The sequence below is a fragment of the Cavia porcellus genome, unplaced genomic scaffold (genome assembly GCF_034190915.1).
Source record: "Cavia porcellus strain 051 isolate PalLab524CR breed Dunkin Hartley unplaced genomic scaffold, mCavPor4.1 scaffold_10, whole genome shotgun sequence".
NCBI classification, from domain to species: domain Eukaryota; kingdom Metazoa; phylum Chordata; class Mammalia; order Rodentia; family Caviidae; genus Cavia; species Cavia porcellus.
In genome coordinates, this window is record NW_026947493.1 from 84,527,518 (window position 1) to 84,550,534 (window position 23,017).

The 23,017-nt window shown below is 48.3% G+C and overlaps 1 protein-coding gene across 4 annotated transcripts in view; it reads left to right on the forward strand.

The window, feature by feature from the left end:
* Positions 1 to 4,267: 4,267 nt before the first annotated feature.
* The window catches only part of Atp6v1c1 (ATPase H+ transporting V1 subunit C1), a 33,873-nt gene continuing 15,123 nt past the window's right edge, over positions 4,268 to 23,017 (forward strand). For 2 of the 4 annotated variants that reach the window (XM_013143950.2, XM_013143952.2), the window contains exons 1-4: positions 4,276 to 4,436; positions 8,336 to 8,431; positions 18,027 to 18,198; positions 22,161 to 22,228. In XM_013143950.2, the coding sequence (XP_012999404.1) occupies positions 8,361 to 8,431; positions 18,027 to 18,198; positions 22,161 to 22,228 (311 nt within the window). In that variant the 5' untranslated portion in view covers positions 4,276 to 4,436; positions 8,336 to 8,360. Of the gene's footprint in view, positions 4,448 to 8,335; positions 8,432 to 18,026; positions 18,199 to 22,160; positions 22,229 to 23,017 lie in introns of all 4 variants that reach the window. The other 2 variants (XM_003480095.5, XM_013143953.3) reach the window with 2 other exon arrangements.

The window sequence follows — 23,017 nt, forward strand, 5'->3', positions numbered from 1 at the left end:
ATGGGACAAATGAGCTTAAGCTTTCAATTACAGAGATCCAGACACACATACAGAAAGATGTCTCAAAACCTGCACTGGGACCAAACTGAGAGTGCTGTCTTCAGTTCTCCCAGCACAAGATCAAGCAAGGTTTTGATAGGTCGGCTTAGAGGGGTGTCGGAGGTCAAAGATGGCTCCCCCTGGGCTCCTGCCCTGTGCTGTCTCTCATAGGGCTTGGCTCTCACCTCCCACTGTGCACCTCTTTTTCTGCTGGAGACTGCCCTCACCACTCTGCAGAGCACATTTCTTTCCTATCTTTAATAAACGTGAAGACTCACTGCCGTTTCGGTGTCGTCTTGACCAGTTCTTGGTTCAGGACCTCAGGAATGACTAGAGACCCACAGAACACCCTAAAACCCTGGTAACAGAACAGCTTCTAAAGCAAGTCATTTTCCTTTGTCTATGAACGTTTGCTGGTCCTAAGAAGATCTGATAGCATTTCTGCAAAGATAGGAACAAAGATGACCATTTCTAGTTCAGGGACCAAGAAAACAAAAGGACACAGAAGGCAGGCACTGCTGGGGGACCCCTCCTCCCACCCTCTGCAGGGAAGCAGCCAACCCCAGTCTTTGTTGTGGTTGCGCAAACCATGCAACTCTCACCTGCGGAGTGCTGGCCCTGGACCACAGCAGCCAGGCCTCTGTAAGGCAGGGAAAAGGTGGCACAGGGAAGGGGTTCATGGGAGGGGAGTGCTGTATGCAGAAGAGAGAGTGGTGGACCCCGCAGCCAGGCAGCCTGGGTTTAGTTCACACCTGGGGCCAGGGTGTAGCTCAGCTGTGGAGTCTCACTGGCTGCCAAGGGCCCGGACCCCATCTGTAGCATTGGGGGTGGCACTGTACATCTGCCCGTCCCTACGGCCCAGCCCAGCACAGGGGCACAGGTGCAGTCTGTGGACAGAGAGGTTCCCTCAGGACACTGCCACGTGGGGCATGATGCCAGTGCTTATTTTCTGTTAGCCTGTACTTTCTGATTATTACTAAGCAACTCGTAGATATTAGCTACAGCAACAGGAGTAAGTGAAACACGTGTTTAAAAAAGGTGTCATTCTGAGCTGGGCATGGTGGTGCCTGCCGCACACTTGGAGCCACAGGTAGGAGGATCGCAGAGTTCTGGGCCAGCCCGGCCACACAGTGTGACCTTCTTATTTTTTATGTCTCTGCCTCTGTCTCACACACACATACAGCTCTTATTCTGTAAGATTGCTGTTTTCTCTAAAGTTTCAGCTTAAAATAGTTCCCAAATTCAAAATGTAAGTAACTCTTACCATAATTTCACTTTATTGCATAGAATAGTTTAACTACACTAGTTAACTGATTTCCAGATTTCTTTGGGTGGCCACCACATCTTAACCTTTGGAACATTGCTCAAATTCTCTGAGCCTTGGAGATTTTTTTTTAAAATCTCTAAAATCCACAGGTGGGATACTGAACCACATTAATATGTACAATTAATACATGTGAATAAAAAGCATTTTTCTTTAAATAGTTTTCATATACTTATTAAAATATTTGTGTTTTCCAGGATCAGCCACCATACATAAAAAAGTTGTGATTATTATGAGCCAGGGATTCACTCTCAGGCTGGCAGATAGCAGCAGTCCCTTAGTTTGTGAATGAGCCTAGTGACATCCCAAAGTGGTCAAGGGATGGACACCTCTTACAGGACTCCATTTTACAGTGGTACCCAGGCACAACTGTATATTCATAACAATAGACAAAGATAGTATTGCTTTGATTTTACAGATTAAAAGCCTGAGGATATTATATACCACCTTGGTAATAAAAAACTGGGGAAACTAGCTGGCATGATGGTGCATGTCGCTAATCCTAACTATTTAGAAGGCTGGAGCAGGGGGATTGCAAATTCAAGACCAAGATGGGCAACTTGGTGAGATTCTGTCTCAAAATAAAAAAACAAAACAAAACAAAAACATGGGAATGTAGCTTCCTGGTCTGGTACCAGAGCCCTTGATCTCGGCACTATTGGCACGTTAGATAGTTGTATTTCGGGACTGTTTCATGCATCATGTGATGCTCTGTAGCATCCCTGGCTTGTCCTTCTGGTGGGGTGTTGAGGGCCCAGGCACGTGAATGGGCCACACTTAGCTGTTCAGGAAGAAATGGTGTCAAAAGATAAAGAGGAGGACGGTGGGGAACTCAAGCATGTCTGGGGATGGATCCAGCCTTGGAAACAGAATTTTCAATAAGAAAGTAAACTGCAGCAGATGGAGATGAGGAAGAAAAAGATGATTTTGCTGAGGAGGAACCTGAAGAAAATCTTGAGTAAAGATGTCCCTGAGATAGATATTCCAGCGAGCAATGCACAGAATCAAGCCAGAAGGAAAATCACTCCAAACTAGCAACAGCAAGATCACAAAGTCAATAAATTACTGAAACATCAAAGGGACCTAGTTCCATAGAAGACAAAGCAAACATGCAATCAGGCATAGAAAAAGTTGGTTTTTCTCCCAGCACAGAAGCCAAGTTCATCAATTCTGTGAAGAGACACTCGTGGATGACCCACTAGACAGGTGGTGGTGGAGGATGTCTTTTTCCTTTTTATCGGTACCGGGGATCAAACTCACGACTGCCTGCTTGCAAAGCAGGCGTTTATGCCGCTGAGCTAAATACTCAGCTTCGGTGGATAATGTCTTAAGAAAATAGTTTGTCTACTGATTGATTGACAGGGTCTAGCTATACATTCAAAGCTAGGCTTGAACTCACTAGGTAGCCTCAAACTCATGGTGCGCCTCTTCCCTCAGTCTCCCAAGAGCTGGAATTACAGGCATTAAATTTTAATTAAAAGTGAAATAAATTTTAAAATTCAGGTCCCAAGCCGTATTTCAAGTGTTCATTAGTAGATACCATTCAGGCAGCACAGATACATACTAGCATTTCCTTCCACAATGAGAGCTTTATTGACATACAATTTTGGGAGGGGGGCACCAGTGATCACTCAGGACCTTGCGCCTGCCAGGCAGGTACTTGTGGCACTGATCTATATACCTAGCCCGAACATACACTTTACAAAAAATGCCTTCAGACTCATTTTGGGAATCCGGAGTCTCTAGAGGTGTTTTTTTTTTTTCTGAGACAGGGTCTCACTATGTAGTTCAGACTGGCTTAGCCTTGAACTCACTGTGTAGCCTATGCTGGGCTCCGACTCCCAGAAAGACTCCTTCCTCAGCCTCCTGAGCACTGGGATTAAAGGTATGCACCACCATGCCTGGCCACAAATCCCTGGAATTTTTGACAAGTGTCCAGATCTGTATTATAAAACGGGTTATGGGAATTATCTTAAATTTATCAACTGGGTAGCTTGGTTGCTTTGTATTTTCTGTACACTGTAATGTCAAGACCCTATGAAATTCTGGGTGAATTATTTTTGCAGGGACACAAGACAAGAAATGCAAGGGACAGATCAGGAAGCCTGGGTCCAGCAACACCGACCATTTCCTGGGTGCCTTCTGTGTGCCAGCCCTGTGCCCACGCATGCTCCTTCTATGCTCAGGGTAACTGTGTCACCCCATCCTGTAGGCGAGGAAGCTAATCAGCTCTGGAAAAGAGGAGCCCCAGGTGGCCCGTCTCGGTGCTCTCTGCCCTCAATTCGTCACCTTCCTCCGCTGTGGATTTCCAAGTACTCAGGAAACTTCAAAATCCCCCACTATTTCCGAATTTTTGTGTTCTCGGTCAGCCCAATACTGCCCATCTTCCCACGCTAACAAAATTTCCCTGGAAAAGACAGCGCAGTGAGCGCCTAGTAAGCGCAGTCAGCGCCCAACGCAGTGAGCGGTTTCCACACCGCGCACACCCAGCTCCGCCGCTAGCTAAAAAGAACTGGCACCGTGCGCTTGGTGCACAGTCAGTATCCATGGACACTCACGAGATCAGATGGGGCTGGCCCGCAAGAAATTATGGCTATTAGGAAACCCAGAGCGGACAAGCCAGCGCAGGGTTAGCAAACCAACTCCAACCCGCAGAAATAAAGCCCAGAAAGTTCAGCATTGGAGGGGCGGCTAGCCTCTCTCACCCGGAAGCGCCGGGTTCACCCCGCCCGCCTACCCCGGAAGCTCGGGGCCCCGCCCACTACCCTCCGCCCACTAGGAACCGCCGGCTCTCACTGGGCCTCCTCGCCTCGCCCTATCCCTTCCCTGTCCCCGCCCCCGCCCCGACCCCGCCTGGCTCCCCGGCCCTCCAGCCCCGCCCCTCGCGGCTTGGCGGTGCTGCGCCTGCGCAGCGGCGCGAGCGGTCAGCTGACTGCTCCGGCCTACACGTGACTTCTTCCGTGGGCGCCGGGGTCTAGCAATCTGTGAGGCCGGAGCCTAGGCCGGGAGCGATGGAGCGCTGAACCGTTAACGTCAGTCGGGCCGTCTGTGTTTGTCGTCTGACTCCTGCTGGGTCCGTGAGCGGTGGGTGGCGGGTGGCGGGCGTGTGCTGGGCGACGCGGGAGGACGGGAGGGCGCGGGCCAGGCCCGCCGCGGGCTGCCGACGCCGTGTTTGGTCTAGGCCGCTGCAGCGCGACCTTGGGCCGGGACCCGGCTCCAGGGCAGGGGAAGGACGCTGGGGGACAGAGGGCCCAGGTTAGTGCCCCGTGGCCAAGGCGGGAGGAAACTGCGCGGCAGCCTGGTCTCCTCCGTGGGTGGGGGTCGCGGCAGCCGAGGAGCGCGCGGCTGTGTGAGGTCACAGCCAGCGCAGGCCCCTTCCCGGGGAGGAGCGCGGCGTGAGCCAGGACGGCGGGTTAAAGGGCTGCGACCCCTCGCTGCGGCGGGGTCCTTCCCGTGGCGTCGGGGTCCTTCCAGGTAAGGAAGCAGAGGGATCCAGGAATGCGAACGGGTGTATTAGAATGGGGGAGGGCAGATCGGAGCTGCCGAAAGGGAACTTGCTCATAAGGCCAGTTGAATCACCTGAGAGGCAGAGGAGCAAGAAGGAAGCTAATACGCTTTGCAGAGGAAAAATCTGGTCTCTTAGGGAAAATCCGGTGTCTTGGGGAGCACTCAGTGCTTAGCGCTTCTTGGGGTGGGGGTGGGGCTGTAAATAGTCCAACCTGAGGAGTTCGCACTGATGTTGGGAAGAAAAGGCACAACGCTACACTGTAAAGTACTGTCAGGCTGTATATAATTATGAGAAAGAATGCAAAGTGCTTTAAAAGTGTGGAGCAGAGACGATGCACTGCCACCGTGGGAAAATACCTGGAGGAAAGAAAACTTGTCTTGGCATCAGGGATTTGGCCCTGTTGAAGGGAGAATTTTGTAGACTGGGGAAACCACAGGATTTGAAGATGAGAGGAAAATGTTTCTGGGGGAACCAGGTAGCAAATAAAGTCAGCATCAAATAAAGGGGGCTTTTGAATAACGTTTATTCACTTTCTTCACTCTGCATATGAAGTGCGTGCTGTGTGCCCTGGGGAAAAGCTAGGATCTCTGTCCTCAGAGCTGAGTGGCAGATGAAGGATATAGATTTTAATGATCATGCAGATACGATAAGGTGCTTTGAAGGAATAGCGGGGCAGTGTGAGAGAGTTTACCAGGAATGTGACTTCGGTGGAAGGTTGTAAAAGGTGTCGCTGAGGATAGAGGACCTGAGATTTGAAGATGGGGATGGTGCAGAGGTAGGGGGGAAAGAACACTCCAGGCTGAGGAAGCATGTATGTCAAGACTCTGGGGTACGGGGAGGAAAGGGTTAGGGTGGCTGAAAGAGGTGTGTGGAGCTGGGAGAGAGGCAGTTGGGCCAGCTGGTTTGTGCCCTAAAGGCAGAGAGAAGCTAGTGAAGATCCTAGGCTGCAGGGTGAGTCTGGAGGAGGCCCTGAGAAGATAGTTTTGTGGAGGACATTGGAGGTGGCCGAAGTGAACTAGGGAGACCAGCCAGGGGGCCATGGTTACAGCCCAGGGAAGACGCTCTTCACACCTTACAGGGAGTTAGGCAGAGTGTGTAACTGCGTGCACTGCCAGAGCAGTTATGTTGGGGAAGAGAGGGAGAGTGATGAGATTGTACTTGACAGCTCCCTGAATTTAGCTGCTGCTTTCCTAAGCAGTCCTGAAGTCCACACAGGGCATATGGGCTCATTCTGCACTTGGCAGGAGATTATTTGCAAAGTTTTGTTTTGATCTTTTACAGATAGATGTCACATCATGTTTCAAAATAGTTTTTACTGACATGGACTCAGTTACCTTTCCTGTTTTGTGCTCACAGGTCTCTGAGGGTAGAAAATGCTATTCTGAGTACAGACAGGAATCTGTCAGGACCGTGGCACCAGCCCTCGGGGTACAATGACTTGCCTGATTCTGGCATAACTTGTACCATCTTCTACCACAATCACATCTGGAGAGGAGGGTGTGTTTTTTTTCTTTGATTTGACATTTTTGGTGAGTTTCGTGGTTTAATGATGGTGGACTGTGCTTTCGAAACCTGTGAGCTTGGGTAAAACACTTCCATTTGGTGTCTAGTTGGGGATGGTAAGAGTGACGGGGAGCTGGACGTGCTCACGTTGTCACATTCTGTGGCAGTCAGTGAGTCTCGAATTGTGCTGAAGACTGACCCCAGGGTTGTGTGTGAGACTCGGGGGTCTTTTTCCTGCTGGTGGACCTTCCAGTGGCTGGACAGAAGAAACCGTAGAGGGGCTCTTAACTAAACGCCAAGGACTACGGCGTTAGTATAATTTTGCCTTTGAAAACGAGCAGGAAATACTGATTTTTTACTTTTTGGTGTGTAAGTCTTGGGAGTCTTATTTTTATTAGTTTTTAAACCTAAGGAGTCTTGGGCTTTAGAAACCTGACTCTGTGATTATTTCAACTCGTAACATAGTTCCATTGGCAAGGGGAAAGGCAGGGATGCTGAATTGCCCCTTTTCAGGGAGGCTCTTTGCAAGCCACCTGTCCAAAGCAGACAGGCTTCCTTTTCAGCTTGATTTCGCTTAAGAGGTAACAATTTTGACTCAGTAGATCTTTGTTCTTGCACATATTCTGAGTTATCTGCAGGATGCATCTTTTTCATCTTTGGTTTGTGAAATTACATGTCATTTGATTGTGAACTAATTCATGTTCAATTTCAATTTTGCAGTGTTTTTAAGATGGGGGGGACACCTCTAATTCCAGCTCTAGGAATGCTGAGGCAGCAGTATTGCTGCAAGTTCAAGGCCAGCCTGGGCTATATAGTGAGTTCAAGGCCAGCAAGTCCTTGTCTGAAATTTAAAAACCAAAACCAAACAAATAATAAATGATACAGAAACTGTCAGCAAGGGCAGTGTCCTTGAAAAGAGCTCAAGCAATGAACTAGGAAATAAAGTTTTCTGTTTATAGGAGTGATCTTTGGAACTAGAAATTTTAAACTGTATTTTTTATATGAATAAAGTTCTTTTCCAGTGGGAAATCGAACCTTGCACCACTGTGCAGAATGGTAGTGGAGGAGAGGTGCTGTAGTTGCATCTGGGAGTAAAGCACAGAGCCTTTGCTGTGTAGGTAAATGATGGTGCCACATAAACCAGCAGTGATGTTTTCCTAGGGAGAATCAGAGCAGTCTTTTCTCGGGTATTCTGCGCAGACTGTTAGTGACTAGGAAGTTACTTGTAAATTAGACAGACAAGCAGGTGCATGAACTTTACCTGGGAGGTTTCCTTCCTGGCCCAGCCTCTGTCTAGTCCAGCGTTCCTGCAGGGGAGCTGTTGGTGTGCTGGACGGGATGCACCCTGTTCACGCCCTCGCCTAGGACTGCCGACTCTCAAGCCTTCCATCCCTCTGTCTTCACCTCCTCCTGGGAAAGAGAGCTGCCGTGTGATTGCAAAATGTGCATGTGGTGTCACCGTTTATTTATTTAATTTCTTAATAAATTTTATTTTTATTTATTTTTTGTAGTGGGGACCAAACTTAAGACCTTGTGCTTGCCAGGCAGGTGCTTATGCTGAGCTATATCCTGGCTATTTTTTTTAAAAAATGTTTTGAGAGACAGAATCGTGTTATAGAGGCTAAGAATAATATTTTAACAGATTTCATTTTTGATGTTTTAATGCACCTCTTTCGGTACAGGATTACAGAAACTATAATGTTTATGCAACTTCTCTTGCAAAAACTATGAATAGCTCAGATAGGTCCCCTTTGATTCTAGTTTTCTCTCTCTTTTTTTGAGACAAAGTATTGCTGTTAGTTGAGGCTGGCCTTGAGCTCTGGGCAGACTTCTGCCTCAGCCTGTAGTGTGCTGGGATTACAGGTGTGCGCCACCCCTCCTGGGCCCTTTCACTCTGATAAAACATCGTCTCGGGCTGTGTGGCCTTCCGCAGGTCACTCTTCATTGTCCCTCCTCTGCAGCTGGAGCTGAGAACAGCGTCTACTAATGCAGCGTGGCCCTGCTCCTCGGAGTGCCTGTCACTGCACACTGCACAGAACACAGTACAGCGGGCGCTTGTGAGTCTCGGGCTAATGGAGTTGGGGGTTCAGACTAGAACACTGTGGTGGAGATGCCCCTCTTTCAGCGGGATGTGATGTCAGATCCAGTCACAATCATAAATGACCAACCTGAAAGAAAAGGGAAGTAACACTTTGGGAGCCGTGAGTGTAAATCAGGGGATCCGCAGGCAGGCACGGAAGGAGTGACTTGCTGTCTGGGCCACCGCTGAGTCTTGCAGAGAGGGTGTGGCTGAGCATGGGGAGGTCTTTGATGACGACTTCCATCACGTCCTGCCCACTTGATGGACTCCGTGGCTGTGTCTGCTCATTGTGCTGGCCTTGCTAGAAATGTCCAGGAACTCTTGCAGGTTCTTCTGCGGCTCTTTCCTCACCCTCTGCCCGCACTGTTGGGCCTTGTGATGGGCATTGGTGTGAAAATAAGGCTTTCCTCTTACAGGTTCTGTCTCATCAAGTGTGGGTTGAGAAGTGGTGGTTTATAAAATACATCCAGTAAAGATAAGATTTTCTTCTGTGTTTAAGCTTACTAGCGGTATGGAATCCAGGAGGTTGTGGGTAGGCTATAGAACATTTAAAAGTAGTAATTTCAGTTGCAAATGGAACATGCAGAAGTTATTATTCAATGAAGATGTGTGCTCCGACAGTTTTAAGCTTTAATTCTGTATGAGCCTTGGAACTACTGCTTGAAAAGTGAAATCCCCCTTGTGGTTATTGGAAAGGCAAAACAATAGTTTTAGGGTGGGTGTGGCAAACTCTTAAGATGACTGGTTTGTGGTGAATGTTATGGGTCTTCACTCTGAGTCGGAGTTCATGTTTGGAAGACCCAGTGCAATCTCTGCGACACCCAAGAGGTGTCTCTTCCTCACGGTGTTGAAAGAAGCTGGCGAGACTTGGTGTCTGGAGGGGCTTGGTTCCAAAATCCAGGATGCCCACGTGCCTGTGTAAACGAAAGCAGCAGCATCTGCAGGCTCAGCATCCCTGCCCCCGTGCCTTCGTGGTGAGGCCCAGGCACCCAAAAAGAAGCTGTTCTTCATGAAGCGCACCCTCAAGGCTTCCTGTGCTGCGGTTTAACTCAGAAGGCTGACTGTGGCAGAAACGGCAGTGTCAGGTCCTTGAAGGCGTTTAAAGGCACTGGGTGCTGTTCTTGTCTGTGGTCACCCATGGGGTCAGGTTCAGGCCTCCCCCTGCAGGAGCAGTGCTCGTGGGTCCCCTGCTCATGGTCAGCACTCCTCCTTTATGTTACTTGTTTTTTTTTTTGTACTGGGGATTAAACTCATGACCTAGCGCTTACCAGACAGGCGCTTATGCCGCTGAGCTAAATCCCTGGCCTATGTTTTTTTTTTTTTTTTTTTTTTTTAGACAGGGTATTAACTGTGCATTTTAGGCTGGCCTTGAGCTCACTTTGTAGCCCAGGTGGGCCTTGAACACCAACATAGCCGCATGGAGCACTGCTCAGTGAGAGCGCCAATGAAAGTCACACTGGCATGGTACAGGTTCAGGCTCCTCGGCCATGTTACTGGCTGCAGGCCTCCTGCAGCCCTCCGAGCACAGGAACCCCTGGAGCTGCTTTGTCCTGCACAGATCCAGGGAGTTCCATAGCAACAGCATCCCAGAGGCGGGTGATGTGACGTTCCCCAAAGGCAGTCAGGTGAGGTAGACAGCTGCCTCCTTGCGGTCAGTGTGGGTTTGAGGTAGCTGAGAGGGGGCCACGGCTTGTGCCAGTGGCTCTGGCATTCCTGTTGATGGACAGCAGGGAAGTGATTTTGTTCTGGGAAGCTTGAGATATTGGGGCAGGCGGAGCAGTTGCCCTGGAAACCACCTGCCGGCACGGGGGCAGGCTGGGCCTGTGACAGGTGGGGGCAAGGTGGTGCTGGTGGGGAGAGCCCAGGGCTGTGTGCGAGGCCCATGTGCCCAGCCAGCACCAGAAGCCAGGGCAGGGAATGTGGGCATGTTTGGGTTTTATCTCCAGGAAAGAAGATGGACCGCGGCCGTGAAGGTTGTGTTACTCAGGGAGCTGGTGACAGAGCCACCTGTTCTGGTACTTGGGGGCGCCTTTAGAGCTACATGGGTAGGTTCTTGAATAAAGCAAGAGTTGATCCACCTTTCATTAGGCTCTGGTCTTGATTCCATTACTAGTATTAACTTACTGTTTTTGTTAGTTGCTATTAAAGCATGTGGAAAGTAGGCTGATGCGTGTGTGTCTGTGTGTATGGAGCAGGAATCGTGCTCTGGCACAGCCCATGCTGTGTGTGGGGTGGTGACGAGACTTTCGGCCCTTGTATGTGAGCGTATTCCCCTTCTTGTAATTCACACTTCACTGCTTAATCACACAGATGTCTGTGTTAAGTCAGACGTTCTGAAACCTGGCCAAGCATCTCATCTCCCTGGACTTCATGAGAAAACAGAGAAAGAAAAGCCTGGGACTCACCTCCTGGATTCAGCGCACGGAAGTGGACAGAGCAGTCTCAGCCTCTTCTCTGCTATGAAGAGATTTGTGCAGCATGATATGAGGGGCAGGAGTTAGGTCCAGTCTTCTGTCCTCAGGGCAGTGCTGTGTGGTCCACTGTGTCCTGGGCCGGCAGTTGGGTTTTCTTTTAATTCCTGCAAGGTAGAGAGACTGCGGCCCAGCGTTGGTCTCTGGCTTTGGTCTCTGGCTTCCAGTGCAGCCACTGTTAACCAGCTCTGTCCTCTTGTGTGTTGGCGGGGAGGTCTTTGTTACCACATTGCTGGATAGCGAACCTTACCAGTGTTTCCAGATACGAGGACACGATGGTGATAAGGGTGCAGGCTTTTAGTATTTATGTGTATTCACTATTTAAAAATTAGGGAAGAATGAAAATGATCATTAATCCACTTCCAAGAGGTGGTTCTAGTAACTTTAATTAAGGTTTATACTTGTACCCTTATTTTCTTGAAATTGGTGCAGCTAGCTCAAAAAATACGTACATTTTTATGGCTTTGACCATATATAATATTGCCAAATTGTCTTTTAGAAATCATCATCTTGTTCTTGTACCCACAGAATTTTCTTGGGTTCTCATACATGTAATTATTTTACCTAGCGCTGTCATAGTGTGTCTGAAAATGTATTTTGGTTATTTTATTATGATGGCAAGTTGTGACAGCTCCTCAGTGCTTTAATTAAGTGTATATCACAAAGCCAGGACAGCTTGCCACATGTTTGTGGATTAATGGCACATACATGAACGTGGGAGATGTTTGTTCAGGCTGCATCTGTGTTTTTAAGAAATGGATAGAACATTTCCCCCTATTACCAAATGAATGCACGTTCATGGCTTTCTCTTGTCTTCACCACTCAGTACTTCAGCCTTTTGGCTCAGATTTGCTAGATTTTCTCTGTCGTTACTTCTTTCTATTGCATGGTAAAGCATAGCACTGGGGCTGGGAGGTTGTGGCGAAATCCTTGCGCATTGAGTAGCAAAATCTAAACCTCATGAATAAATGTGTGTGGCCCAGCAGCCAAGACTTGGGTTTCTGGCTCCAGTGTGGTGACTTAGCAGACTTGCTGTGCCCCCAGCTGCAGCCACAGACGTGGGCTTGCCATGGAGAGGAGCTGCTTCCAGCTGAAATGGAAAGAAAGGAAAGGGGGGTCCCCACTCTGTTCTTGCAGATTCCTATGTCAGGCTGGGCAGGGGAAGCCCAGCAGTGTTGATCCTGCAGCTGGTGGGGTTGGGTGGGGGAGGCGCACCTGGCCAGGATTTGCAGGGGGATAGGCAGAGAGGCATCAGCACCAGAATGCTGTAGGGCTCTGTGCAGAGGCCCAGCAAAGAACTGAGTGAGGAGAGAACTCGAGCATGTTCCACGTGAATTATGGACCTGTGGTGACCGTGTTGAGCTGGAGGCTGGGACACCAGTAGAATCCCCCCCAGTTCAGACCTAGTAGTAAGGATGAGTTAGTCAAGTTAGGAAAGCCTGGAACCCATGTGACATTATCCTCGTAAAACTCAGCTGCCTGCTCAAAGCACACTCTTAAAAGGGAGACCGCAAAATCCAGTGATTGACAGTGTGGAAGTGCAAATTATAAGCATATTGATAGGAATTTGGTGCAGTAGACAAAAAAAAAAAAAGGGCCTTTATTGTGAGCTCAGGAGGGCTGCAGAAGAGAGGCAGCCACCCTCAGTGAGAACAAAGAAGTGGAAGTACTTTATCAGGTCTGGCGGGGGGAGGAGTTTGGGAGGCGGGCGAAATGACATCTCAACAGCTGATTTGAAGGAGCATCTGCGTGCGCAAAACAGGAAAGGAAAGATTGCTGGAGTGGAGGCTTAGGTGGCTGTGGAGGCTGGGGACTGGAGAGGGCTCCGCCATGTGCAAGAAGGGAGCGGGAGGTTCATCTCTGGAATGAGGAGGAGAACGCAGAAGTTACTCTTGGAGAGAGACTTGCTTCTCAGGGTCCGGAACCAAGTTGGGCGGATGTCATGTGAGATGGCGAAGCGCCAGGCTGGCAGAATCTATGACATATATTCAGTGATTTAATATGGATATTGTGAAGAAATGGAAGCTTTCAAAAAAATGGAATTCATAAAGCAGAAAAGTGAACCTGAATGTTCATTAGAAGAGATAAATAGCAAGTTCAGTACCTGAAAGGCTGGCAAAATAAAAGCCAAAGTAAGAGACCGTCCAGATGGCTATGAGGAAGGACAGCATAAATGGAAGTAGGTGACCTGGGGGACAGTGTCCAGTGGTGTAGAATGGGTCAGTTTTTGTCTCAAAAGAGGAGAAACAGAAAAATTATTTTAAGAACGTAGTGGCTGAAAAAGAATTTGCAGGTTTGATGAAAACTGCAAAGCCAAGAAGCTCAAGATTCCAAGCAGGGTAAATACATGTGACCTTGACCTAGGCTGAGTCTTCAATGCCACAGAAAGCATCTGTTTAGAAAGTTCGATAAATGGGTAGGACTAGAACTATTCAAAAGTAGCATTAAAAAAAAATCCGTGCAGCTCTCAGAACAGCCTGCCTTCTGCCTCCAGGGTATACTTTCATCTGACTCCTTCCTCTTCGACTTGGTGTTGTAGTCAGGGGTCGCAAGGAGAACAATAACATAATTTATAGTATTATTTATAATGGTCACCCAAGGAGTCGGATGCAAAGAAAGTGCAGGAAATCTGTCCACAACACTGAGAGCCTGGATCCCACAGCAGTCACCTGCAGGAATTCAGCTGAAAACCTGGAGTCCATGACAGTGCCATGCAAATCTGTCCCACGGATCTATGCTGGGAAGGCCCCAAGGTCAGCGGTGGGAGCTAGAAAGTCTGTGCCAGCGGGGTGAAGGACTTGTGCCAGCAGGCTGAGGGTTCTGCAGTGGAGCCAAGAAGCATCACTGAAAATAAGAATCAGGTGTCCTGAAAAGTACCCCAGCCATCTTCATTGACAGTGAGGTCCCACTGTCCCACTGCTCTTCCGACAGCGGGAACAGCCGAGTTCATATCAGGAAGCCAGCGTGACAAGCATCTCCTGGGTTAAACAGCACACACCTTCCACTCTGGAGCCAGGAAGCAATGCTCAGGGGACCAGAGCACCCCAGAGCGTGAACCACAGCCACTCAGCAGCAAAGTTCCGAGCTCCTCTGATACCAGCTGAGTTCGTATCAGGGGAGCCAGCATGACGAGCTCCTCAAGGAGAACCCACCCTTGGGAGAGCCTACAGCACTGGTGTTCCTCCAGGTCTCCTTTCATGCTGGCCACAGTCCTCAGGGGGCCTGCTGAGTTAGTTCACCTGGTGTGTTAAGTTGGCCACCAGTTACCAATCCTTTACACGGCCCAAAGTCACCAGCAGAGCCAGTGTCGTTTTCTCTTTAGTTTTATATTTTCAAATAAATTTTGCCACTGGTTAAAAAACAAAGAGAAAAGTTGAGCCAGAGGCTGAGGAGAACATGGTGTGTACATGGTGCACCAGTGTCTGCTGTGCCCTCTGGGTTCCTATGGGACTGCTCTGTCCCCCTTGTGGTGACCACTAGGAGGCAGTGGGAGCCTCTTCCATCCCTGAGCAGAGAATTCGGACCCCAGCCCCTTTCTCTTTGGTTCCTGGCCAGGAGGCAAGTGGTTTTTATCTCACCACATACCCCCACCCTCCTGTGGGGCCATCACAGGCCTCCGAGCACAGGCTGGAACTCTCAGTACTGAATGGAAATAAACCTTTTCTCCTTATAAATTGATCATATTAGGATTTGTTAGCATGGCACAACATGCACATGGTCTCTATATCACAGATTATACCAATACGTGAAATTATACCATTAAGTGATCAAAGAGCTGTCTTTTTTAAAGAGTTGAGCAAAAGATTTGAAGAGAAACTGTACCAGAGAGGGAAAGGATATAGAAATGGCCGATAATACAAAAAGATGCTGGACTGGGTCATCACGGGAAGTGGCCTGGAAGTGTGGTTCCCGCCGCCTGCTGGCCTGACTGAGCTCTGAGTGTGGGACAGAGCCTGTGGGCCAGCTGGAATTTGCTGAAAATGTTCTGTTTACTCTGGAAAACAGTTTGGCAGCTTCTGATAAATACATTCTAATCACTCCGCTTAGAAATTGTACCTCTTGATGCTTACCCAGGAGAGATGGAAATACCTCATCACAAAAAGCTTTGTAAAGAAACGCCCATGGTACTTTTGTTAATGGCTCCAAAGCTGTGAAAATCTAAATGGCGATCGGTGAAGAGGTAAGTTGTAGAATGTTTGTGCATGGCCCACGAGGCAGTGAGACAGAGGGAACTGGTACACACGACACGAAGCATGCCAGGGACTGGATGGACAAGAGCGAGTGCTTCCCGGTGATGGAAGTGTAGGTCAGGAAGAACTAACCTGTGCGACAGCCCGGATCAGCTGGGCCCAGCAGTGGGGCTGAGGCTGGGGCTTCTGGATACATTGGTTTGCATGTAGATGATCTTTTAATAAAGTTGATTAAAACTGGGACATGGAGCTGGGTCTGGTGGTGCACACCCGTATCCCAGCACTCGGCAGGCTGTGCTGGAGGATCGTTGAGTTTGAGGCCGGGCTGAACTGCATAGTGAAACCTTGTCTGAAAAAAATGGAAAAAAAAACATGAAGGAAGTCAGCCAGCTGGGTGCAGTATAAACCCAGGACCGTTACTGCGCTGTGTCATTTAACCCCGAAACTGCGCTGACTCAGGAGTCTTCAGCCAGTATCTTTGAGATTCTGCCACAACACCCTCTGCCAGGTACTGCGAGGATAAGTGGTGAGGGAAGACCACCATGGTTCCCCTGTGCCCTCCAGGCGGTTTTAAGTGTGGAAGACAGACGTTAGTAAACCACGGAAAGCTGGAAAGACTGCCGGGGGAGTGGTTGTTACCCTCACAGAAAACATCGCGCTTACCTGACGTGTGGCAGGACTTGAGTGAAGCCAGCTGCGGTTTGGCTACTTGAGTGAGTGCGTGGGAAGCGCTCCGATGCAGTGCACTGAGTGTCCACTGAGTGTTGGCTGCTGCCTTGAAAACATTTCACAATCCTAATTACTGTGGCTGGGCTGCACCTGCGCTGGCTCAAGGGACACCGTGTGATGGGTCAATTTGACTGAATTAGGAAACACCTAGGGGGTGTGTAAATCGGCTCCCCACAGTCCTGGGACAGTGTTCCCCTCTGGCGCTGTTCCCGCCTCCCCACGCCCTTCCTGGCTGGTGTGACCCGAGGGCCTTGGCTACCGTGTCCTGTTGGGCTGCTTCTGCCTCCCAGCCAGCTGACCATGGCCCAAATCCTCTGGAGCAGAGCCAGATAAACCATTGTCTTCACACTGGGTGTCCAGAAATGTGGCTGCTGGAGTCATTGCCAGTGAGGTCGGTGCTGGTGTTGCACACAGACTGAGAATTTGGGGGCCTGAGAGCAGGGAGCCCCAGAAAGGGTGGCGGGTGAGGCTGGAGGAGTGAAGCCAGCTGTGCTGTGGACACGCCGGGACATCAGTGACTCCGGAACTGTGGGAGGCTGCTCAGGCAAGCTGCAGCTCGGGGTGGGGCCGCCTCCGCCCTGCCATCGAGTGCATCCCACCCTGCATCCCACCCCGCGTGCTGGGTGCTGGGTGCTGGGCATGAAGGTGCTGGGCTTCATGTATGCCTTGCTGGGCTCTGGTCTAGGTTCCATCTGATTCTCCTGGCCCTTGTCTTTCGGGGTGTGAATATTTACCCCATGCTGCTACTGCGAGTCTCTGAGTCTCTGAAGGGACTTGTACTTGAACCTCTGAGTAACCTGGGCACGGGCGCATTTCTGGCTGTGGGCGGGAGAGTCGCACCCTTGGTTCCAAATAGTGGAATTTGCTGTTGCCACAGCCCTTATGGGAGACTCTGGACTGGGAGGACGGCCAGCAGCTGGCCAGCAGCAGTCTCCAGGGCAGGGAAGCCTCAGAGAGAGTATCTCCCTCCCAAAGAGGAAGCCTGCCGACCGAAGCCTCCTTGGCTCCAGGCGCCTCTTTTCTTTTTTTCTGTCAGAAAAGAAGGCCAAAGTTAGTCCAGTAGATGCGGCAGCCCACAGGGTTACGTGTGGAGTCTCCCTTGCAGTCTGGGGCGGACTTTGGCCCTAACCCCCTTGCTTTGTGTGTTTAATCAGAGACCACCCGTCCTCTGCCCGTCCTGGCATGCTTGGTGAAGCACAGTCTTTTGCAAAATTAAATTGTGAATGGTTGACACACGGAGGTTATTTAGACAGTTCCCCTCTGGTGACTGTGGACTGGAATTCACCACCAGTGTGACCCTTGGAATTTGCCACGCCACTGTACAAGTGTATTTGGTGACTGCTGCGCACATGTACTGATTTGACGCACGCTTCCTCATGTGTAAAAGTTACACACTTCTAAACTTTCCCACTTTGGTTGTGTGTATATGAGGCGATTTGATTGAAGGAAACTGTTGGTGGCAGGTTGCCTTAGTCACTTTCTCTGCTGGGACAGGAATACCCGTGCCCACCATTTAGAGGAGGAGAGAGACTGCCTCAGGTCTGAGTGCTTTGGCCTGTAGCTGCTGGCTGCGAGGCTGAGGCGGGGAAGGCTCTGCTGCAGGAGAGCGCTCCCAGGGGTCCAGCCAGGGGCGGGGCTGCGCCCTCTGGCCCACACCCTGTCCCCTGCCTCTTCCTGCCAGGTGCTTCCTCACCGAGTGGTCCTGGGGCTTTGGGAGGAGGCTCTTCGTTGCCCACTGTGACACAGGTAGTTTGGGTAGTTTCACTGTTTCCTGTTCGGGATATTTTATCACTGAAAATAATTGTGTCGGCGTTAGGTCTCTGTGGGATCCTTTGCCTCAGGGCGTAAGTGTTCCCTATTCTTGTTTAGGCGGCCGGGCTGGAACCCAGGAATTTGAGGCTAGCCTGGGCGGCATATTAAGAGTCCAGTTCAGACAACACAAGGCAAGATGATGAGAGGGCAGCGTCCAGGACCCTGGGGGGCCTCACTTCGTCCAGCGAGGGCCATGTTTTGGGTCACGCTGCCTCCCGGTGATGCCACAGGACTGGAACAGAGCCCTGATACAAGGGCCTTTGGGGGATAGTTGTGGTCAAGAGCATAGCAAGGCTGGACGCTCCGCACTCCCTTAGCCCTGCAACAGGTTTTCAGCACGTGGCAGTAAATGCATTGCTCTGTCTCACAGCTCGAATCTGATTCCGAAGAAGCTGCACACGGTGACAAGCATGACCGAGTTCTGGCTCATCTCGGCTCCTGGGGAGAAGACCTGTCAGCAAACATGGGAGAAGCTGCACGCGGCCACCACCAAGAACAACAACCTTGCCGCCACTGCCAAGTTCAACATCCCTGACTTAAAGGTGAGCGGAACAGTGAGGGTAGGAGTGTGATGTGAGCCCGGCTCCCGCAGGCACGCCCTTCTTTCTGTCCTCGGCAGGATTTAGACTGCTATGTGCTGTGTTCTGAGATGTTCCAGGCTGAGCTCCCAGCAAAATAGCATCCTTTCCTCTGGGGCACTGGCACTGGCAAATCCTTTGAAAATATACATCTACAAATATGCCGTCTAGAAAGGAAAAATCTTTTTTTTATTTTATTTTATTTTATTTAAGGAGAAAAAGAAAAAAAAGCAGAAAAAGGGTACAAGTTATACAGAATTTCAGAAAAAAATAAACAGGAAATCACTAGTTAATGGATTACATATTGTCATCTTAGAAATATTTGTTCAAGTTACAAAATTAAAGCATATAAAGTGGACATTCAAACAGTGAGACTACAAACAGTTCTGTTCTGTTCAATGATCCAACAAAACTCAATAATATCATTGTCTATCTTATACACTTAAATATACATGCAGTTATATCATTTAGAGCACTTTCTTTTCCTCTCTTTTGTACAATGACTATTATACTTTTTGGATTTTATTACTCCCACAGTTCTTATTACTTTTTTGGAAGAAAGTAAAACCAAATGTGACATAACAGAACAGAGTCGGTCAAATAAAAAGGGTGGACATAATAGATAATGTAAAAACTTAATACAAGGTGATCAACAATGGTTACCATAATGCCTCCCGCTATCTCCAATAGAATTGCCTATATCATCAGTTATAATAAAATTGAACAAAACAGTAAAGAACGAAACCAACAGAACCAAAACATTGGAGACATTACAGGTCTTCAAAAGTAGATAATAGTCAACCAGAATGGGTGTCATAATGAATCCCACTATCTTTACGCTGTTGCCTAAACTTTCGAACCTGGTACTATAAAGCAAAACAGAATAGGGGAACATCAGTCACAACAAGATGGTGAGAGCAATACAGGGCTTTAAATCAAGATAATGGAAAGTCAAAGTGGGTTACTATAATATATCCTGCTATTTTTTATCCCGACATAAAAGTAGTTACCATATTGTCTCTTTCCTTGAAATCTTTGAGTATAACTTCGTATACTGTAGCATCAAATATATCAAAACAATGTAAAACCATTCAAGAAAATGACAGTATTACAGGGTATTTAGAATCAACTAACAGAAAATGAACAATGGTTTCTGTATAATCTCCTTGTCTATAAAAGTTTTTGTTTATACTATCACATATAATAAAATCCAATAAGATACAACATGTTAAGACTTATGGGGACAGAAAAACAAAAGCTTGATGGGACTTCAAAATAAGATGATACCAAATCAGCACTACCTATTATGACGTCGTTTTCTCCAAAATAGCTGTTCCTATCATCCATTCTTCTCTGCCTCATTTCTGTTGAGCTCTTTTTCTGTCATTAGTTGTCAGTTTGTCTTCTTCATTTTGTTTTCTGCTCCATTCATTGTGGCCTTTCTGCCACTATTTCTGGATTCTTCGTATTTTTCTTTTTTTAGAATATCCTGCAGTATTCTCTGTAGGGTTGAATTGGTGGTTGCAAATTCCCCTAGTTCCTCTTTATCCTGGAAGCACCTTGTTTTTTCCATCAATTTCCAGGGATAGTTGTGCAGGATATATCAATCTTGGATGGAGGTTATTATCTTTCAAAGCTTGAATTATTTTCCCCCACACTTTTCGTGATTTGATGGTTTGTGCCGAGAAGTCTGCTGTAATTCTGATGGGTGTTCCCTTGTAAGTGATCTGTTTCTTGTCTCTCATGGCTTTTAATATTCTGTTCTTATATTGGATTTCTGGTATTTGATTATTATATTCCTGGGTGTAGCTCTGTTTGGGTTGTAGGTGGCTGGGGTCCTGTATGCTTCATACATCTGAATATTTTTACTTTTTGCTAAATCAGGAAAATTCTCCTGGATTATTTCTGCGAGTAGCTTTTGTAGTTCATTTGTTTGTGTCCCTACCTCTTTTTTTATGTTCTTTATTCTTAAGTTATAGATCCTCTTATCATCTTCTAGTCTTTGTATTATTGCTGTTTGTTTCTTTGTTATTTTTAAGAAGTTTTTGATTTCATGCTCCCATATTACAAATCTGCCCTTCAGTTCAGATAATCTATCCTTAGTTTCTTTCAAGCTGTTATGCCAGCTTTCAATAGAGTTTTTAGTTTCCTGGTAATCTCTTTGAACCTGCCTCATGTATTCTATGTTTTCTCTTCTCCCCTTTTTTTCTGTTCTTCCATTCCACCATCTGTTTTTTCTTGGGTAGTGCTTAGCATTTCTCTAACTATTCTGCTTATGTCTTGCTTCAGGTCATTAATAACTTCATTCCTGAACTCATCTATGAGGCTCTGGAGATAGCGCTTTATGTCTATCTGTGCTGTGTCTGCAATTGCCTGTTTCTCAGGATTGGGGGCCAAGGAGCCTTTCTTATTGCTCCCTCTTCCCTTATTCTTTGTTCCTTAAATACAAGCATATATAGGAGGCCCAGCTTCCACAGTCTGTGTGAATTGTGCCAGCTAGGTGTTCCCTCCCACTGCAGCACATCAGGGAGTTATGAACTGGGCAGCCTCTGCTAGGCCTGCCCCTCCAGGTCAACCTACCGAAGGCTTCACTGCTAGGGTGCACCTCCAGGCGCTGGGACCTGGGTTGTGCTAGCCTACTGGGTCTCAGCCAGCAGCGTCACGTAGGCTAGGCACTGCTCATCAATCCCGCTTGAGAGGGGGATATGTGACTGAGGTCACTATAGTGCCCTGTTCTGGCACTGGTCCCAGAATGTCCTCTGTTGGAGCCTCCTAGACCGTGAAAGAGTCCCACCAGTTTCCTTCACTCTCCGCAGGTCGATGCATGGCTCCCCACCCGTCCTGCTCTCAACTGTTCACCGATTCCCATTCTCAGAGCTTTCGCGAATCTCTCTCCCTGCCGAGCTGATTCAGACGCAGCGGCGGCAGGAGACCCAAATTGCATCTTCCAATGGAGTGGGCTCCAGCTTCCTCGATGAGGCTTTATCTGTTCCTGTTATAGCACCAGGATTGTATTCCCAGTTGGTTTCTCTCAGCCCAGTTCATTCTTAGGTCAGCAGGGAATATCTCCTCTTGCTTAGGATTCCTCACTCCGCACCGTTCCTGGATTCTAAGCTGGGTCTCTCAGAGAGCCTCGGTAGCTGCTGCTATCTGTCCGCCATGTTTTCCCAGAAGTCAGTTGCTTGTATTTCTAACTAACTCAGCTGCAGTTGACGCCATGACACCGGAAGAGCGAAAGGAAAAATCTTAAGAATACAATTTTTAAAAAGTCCAGTGAGTACATTTTTCTGTGTGTATCCTGGCAACACTGTCAGGGTCAGCCAGGCCACCTACCTAATCTTGCTGGCCAGACCTGATCCCACCATGCAGTCCAGCTGCTCTGTTTAATGCATGGAAGGCCCGTTACCCAGCAGCCTCAGTGAGAAGCGGGCCCCCAGCACGAAGCTGAACTGCTGTAAACTGTGGAGGTCAGTGATGCTTGTATTTTGCTAGCTGGCCACGGCAGGCACTGATGTGCTCAAAGCCACCAGTATGATCTGGAGTTAGGGATTTTTTGAACAGGACATTCTTTCAGAAGGTGGTTGTTTGTACACATTGTGTACAAATTCAACTATGGAGTCTCCGGTGCCCACCTCTGGGCTCTGCCCTCTGTTCTGAGTGAGAACCAGGCTGATCAGCTGTCCCTGCCCAGACTGGGCCCAGGCCTGCTGTGACAAGCCTTCGTGTCCTTGGTGGCGCCTGTAGGAGTAATTAGAGGATTAGCTGGCATGCAGGAATGGGATTTGAAATGTCTGGTAAACAGCGTTGGGCCAGACGACAGAGGATGAAATAAAACAGGGGGACTTCAGAGTGTGGGCCCTTGAGTTGTATCTTCATGTGGATTAAGGAGTGAGCGTGCTGTGACTCAGTGGTCCCCTCTCTTGCAGGTCGGCACACTGGATGTCTTGGTAGGCTTGTCGGACGAGCTGGCTAAACTGGACGCGTTTGTGGAAGGGTAAGGAACTTGCCTGTCACCAGCTGCCTGCACGTGTGGTCAGCCCCCTACCGACATACCTCTGATCGATCTAGGAAGTAAAGCTTTTTTCTTTGTAAATCCATTTTATGAAGGTACGGTATGTGTACAGTGAAATGCACATTTGAGACATGAGAAATACTCTTTAATACCTCTACTGAGCTAAGGTTTACATACTGTGCATCTCACCTGCTTAAAGTACCACATTTTCATACAGCCATGGGATGTGAGGAATGGCTCTTTGATCCTTTGCCCATTTAATTGGTTTATTTGTCTTTCATTATTGAGTTAGAAACATTCTTTCCATATTCTGATATAAGTCCCTTAACAGCCACGACTTGCAGGTATTTTTTTCAATTTATGTGGAGTCATCACTTTTTTGGTTGGTTGGTTTTTTGAGACAGCCTCTCTCAGCGCAGTGGAAGCTAATCTTCAACTCACTCTGTAGCCCAGGCTGGCCTCAGACTTCAGTGATTCTCCTGCCTCAGCCTTTTGAAGGCTGTGGTCACAGGTGTGCACTGCCATATCTGGCGATCACTTTTTCTCAGTGCTTTTGCACTGAGATACATCCCTGGTTGTCTTTTTTTCCCCTTTTTTGAGACAGGATCTTGAACTCACATGTAGCCTGTACTGGGCTTGAACTTTTGACACTTGTCCTGCTTCAGCCTCCCAAGTGTTGAGATTACAGTCATGAGCTACCACGTTCAGCTAGAGAAATTTTTTAATGGGAGGCAAGAAACCCCTTGTAGAAGACAGTTTTACAGATTAGTC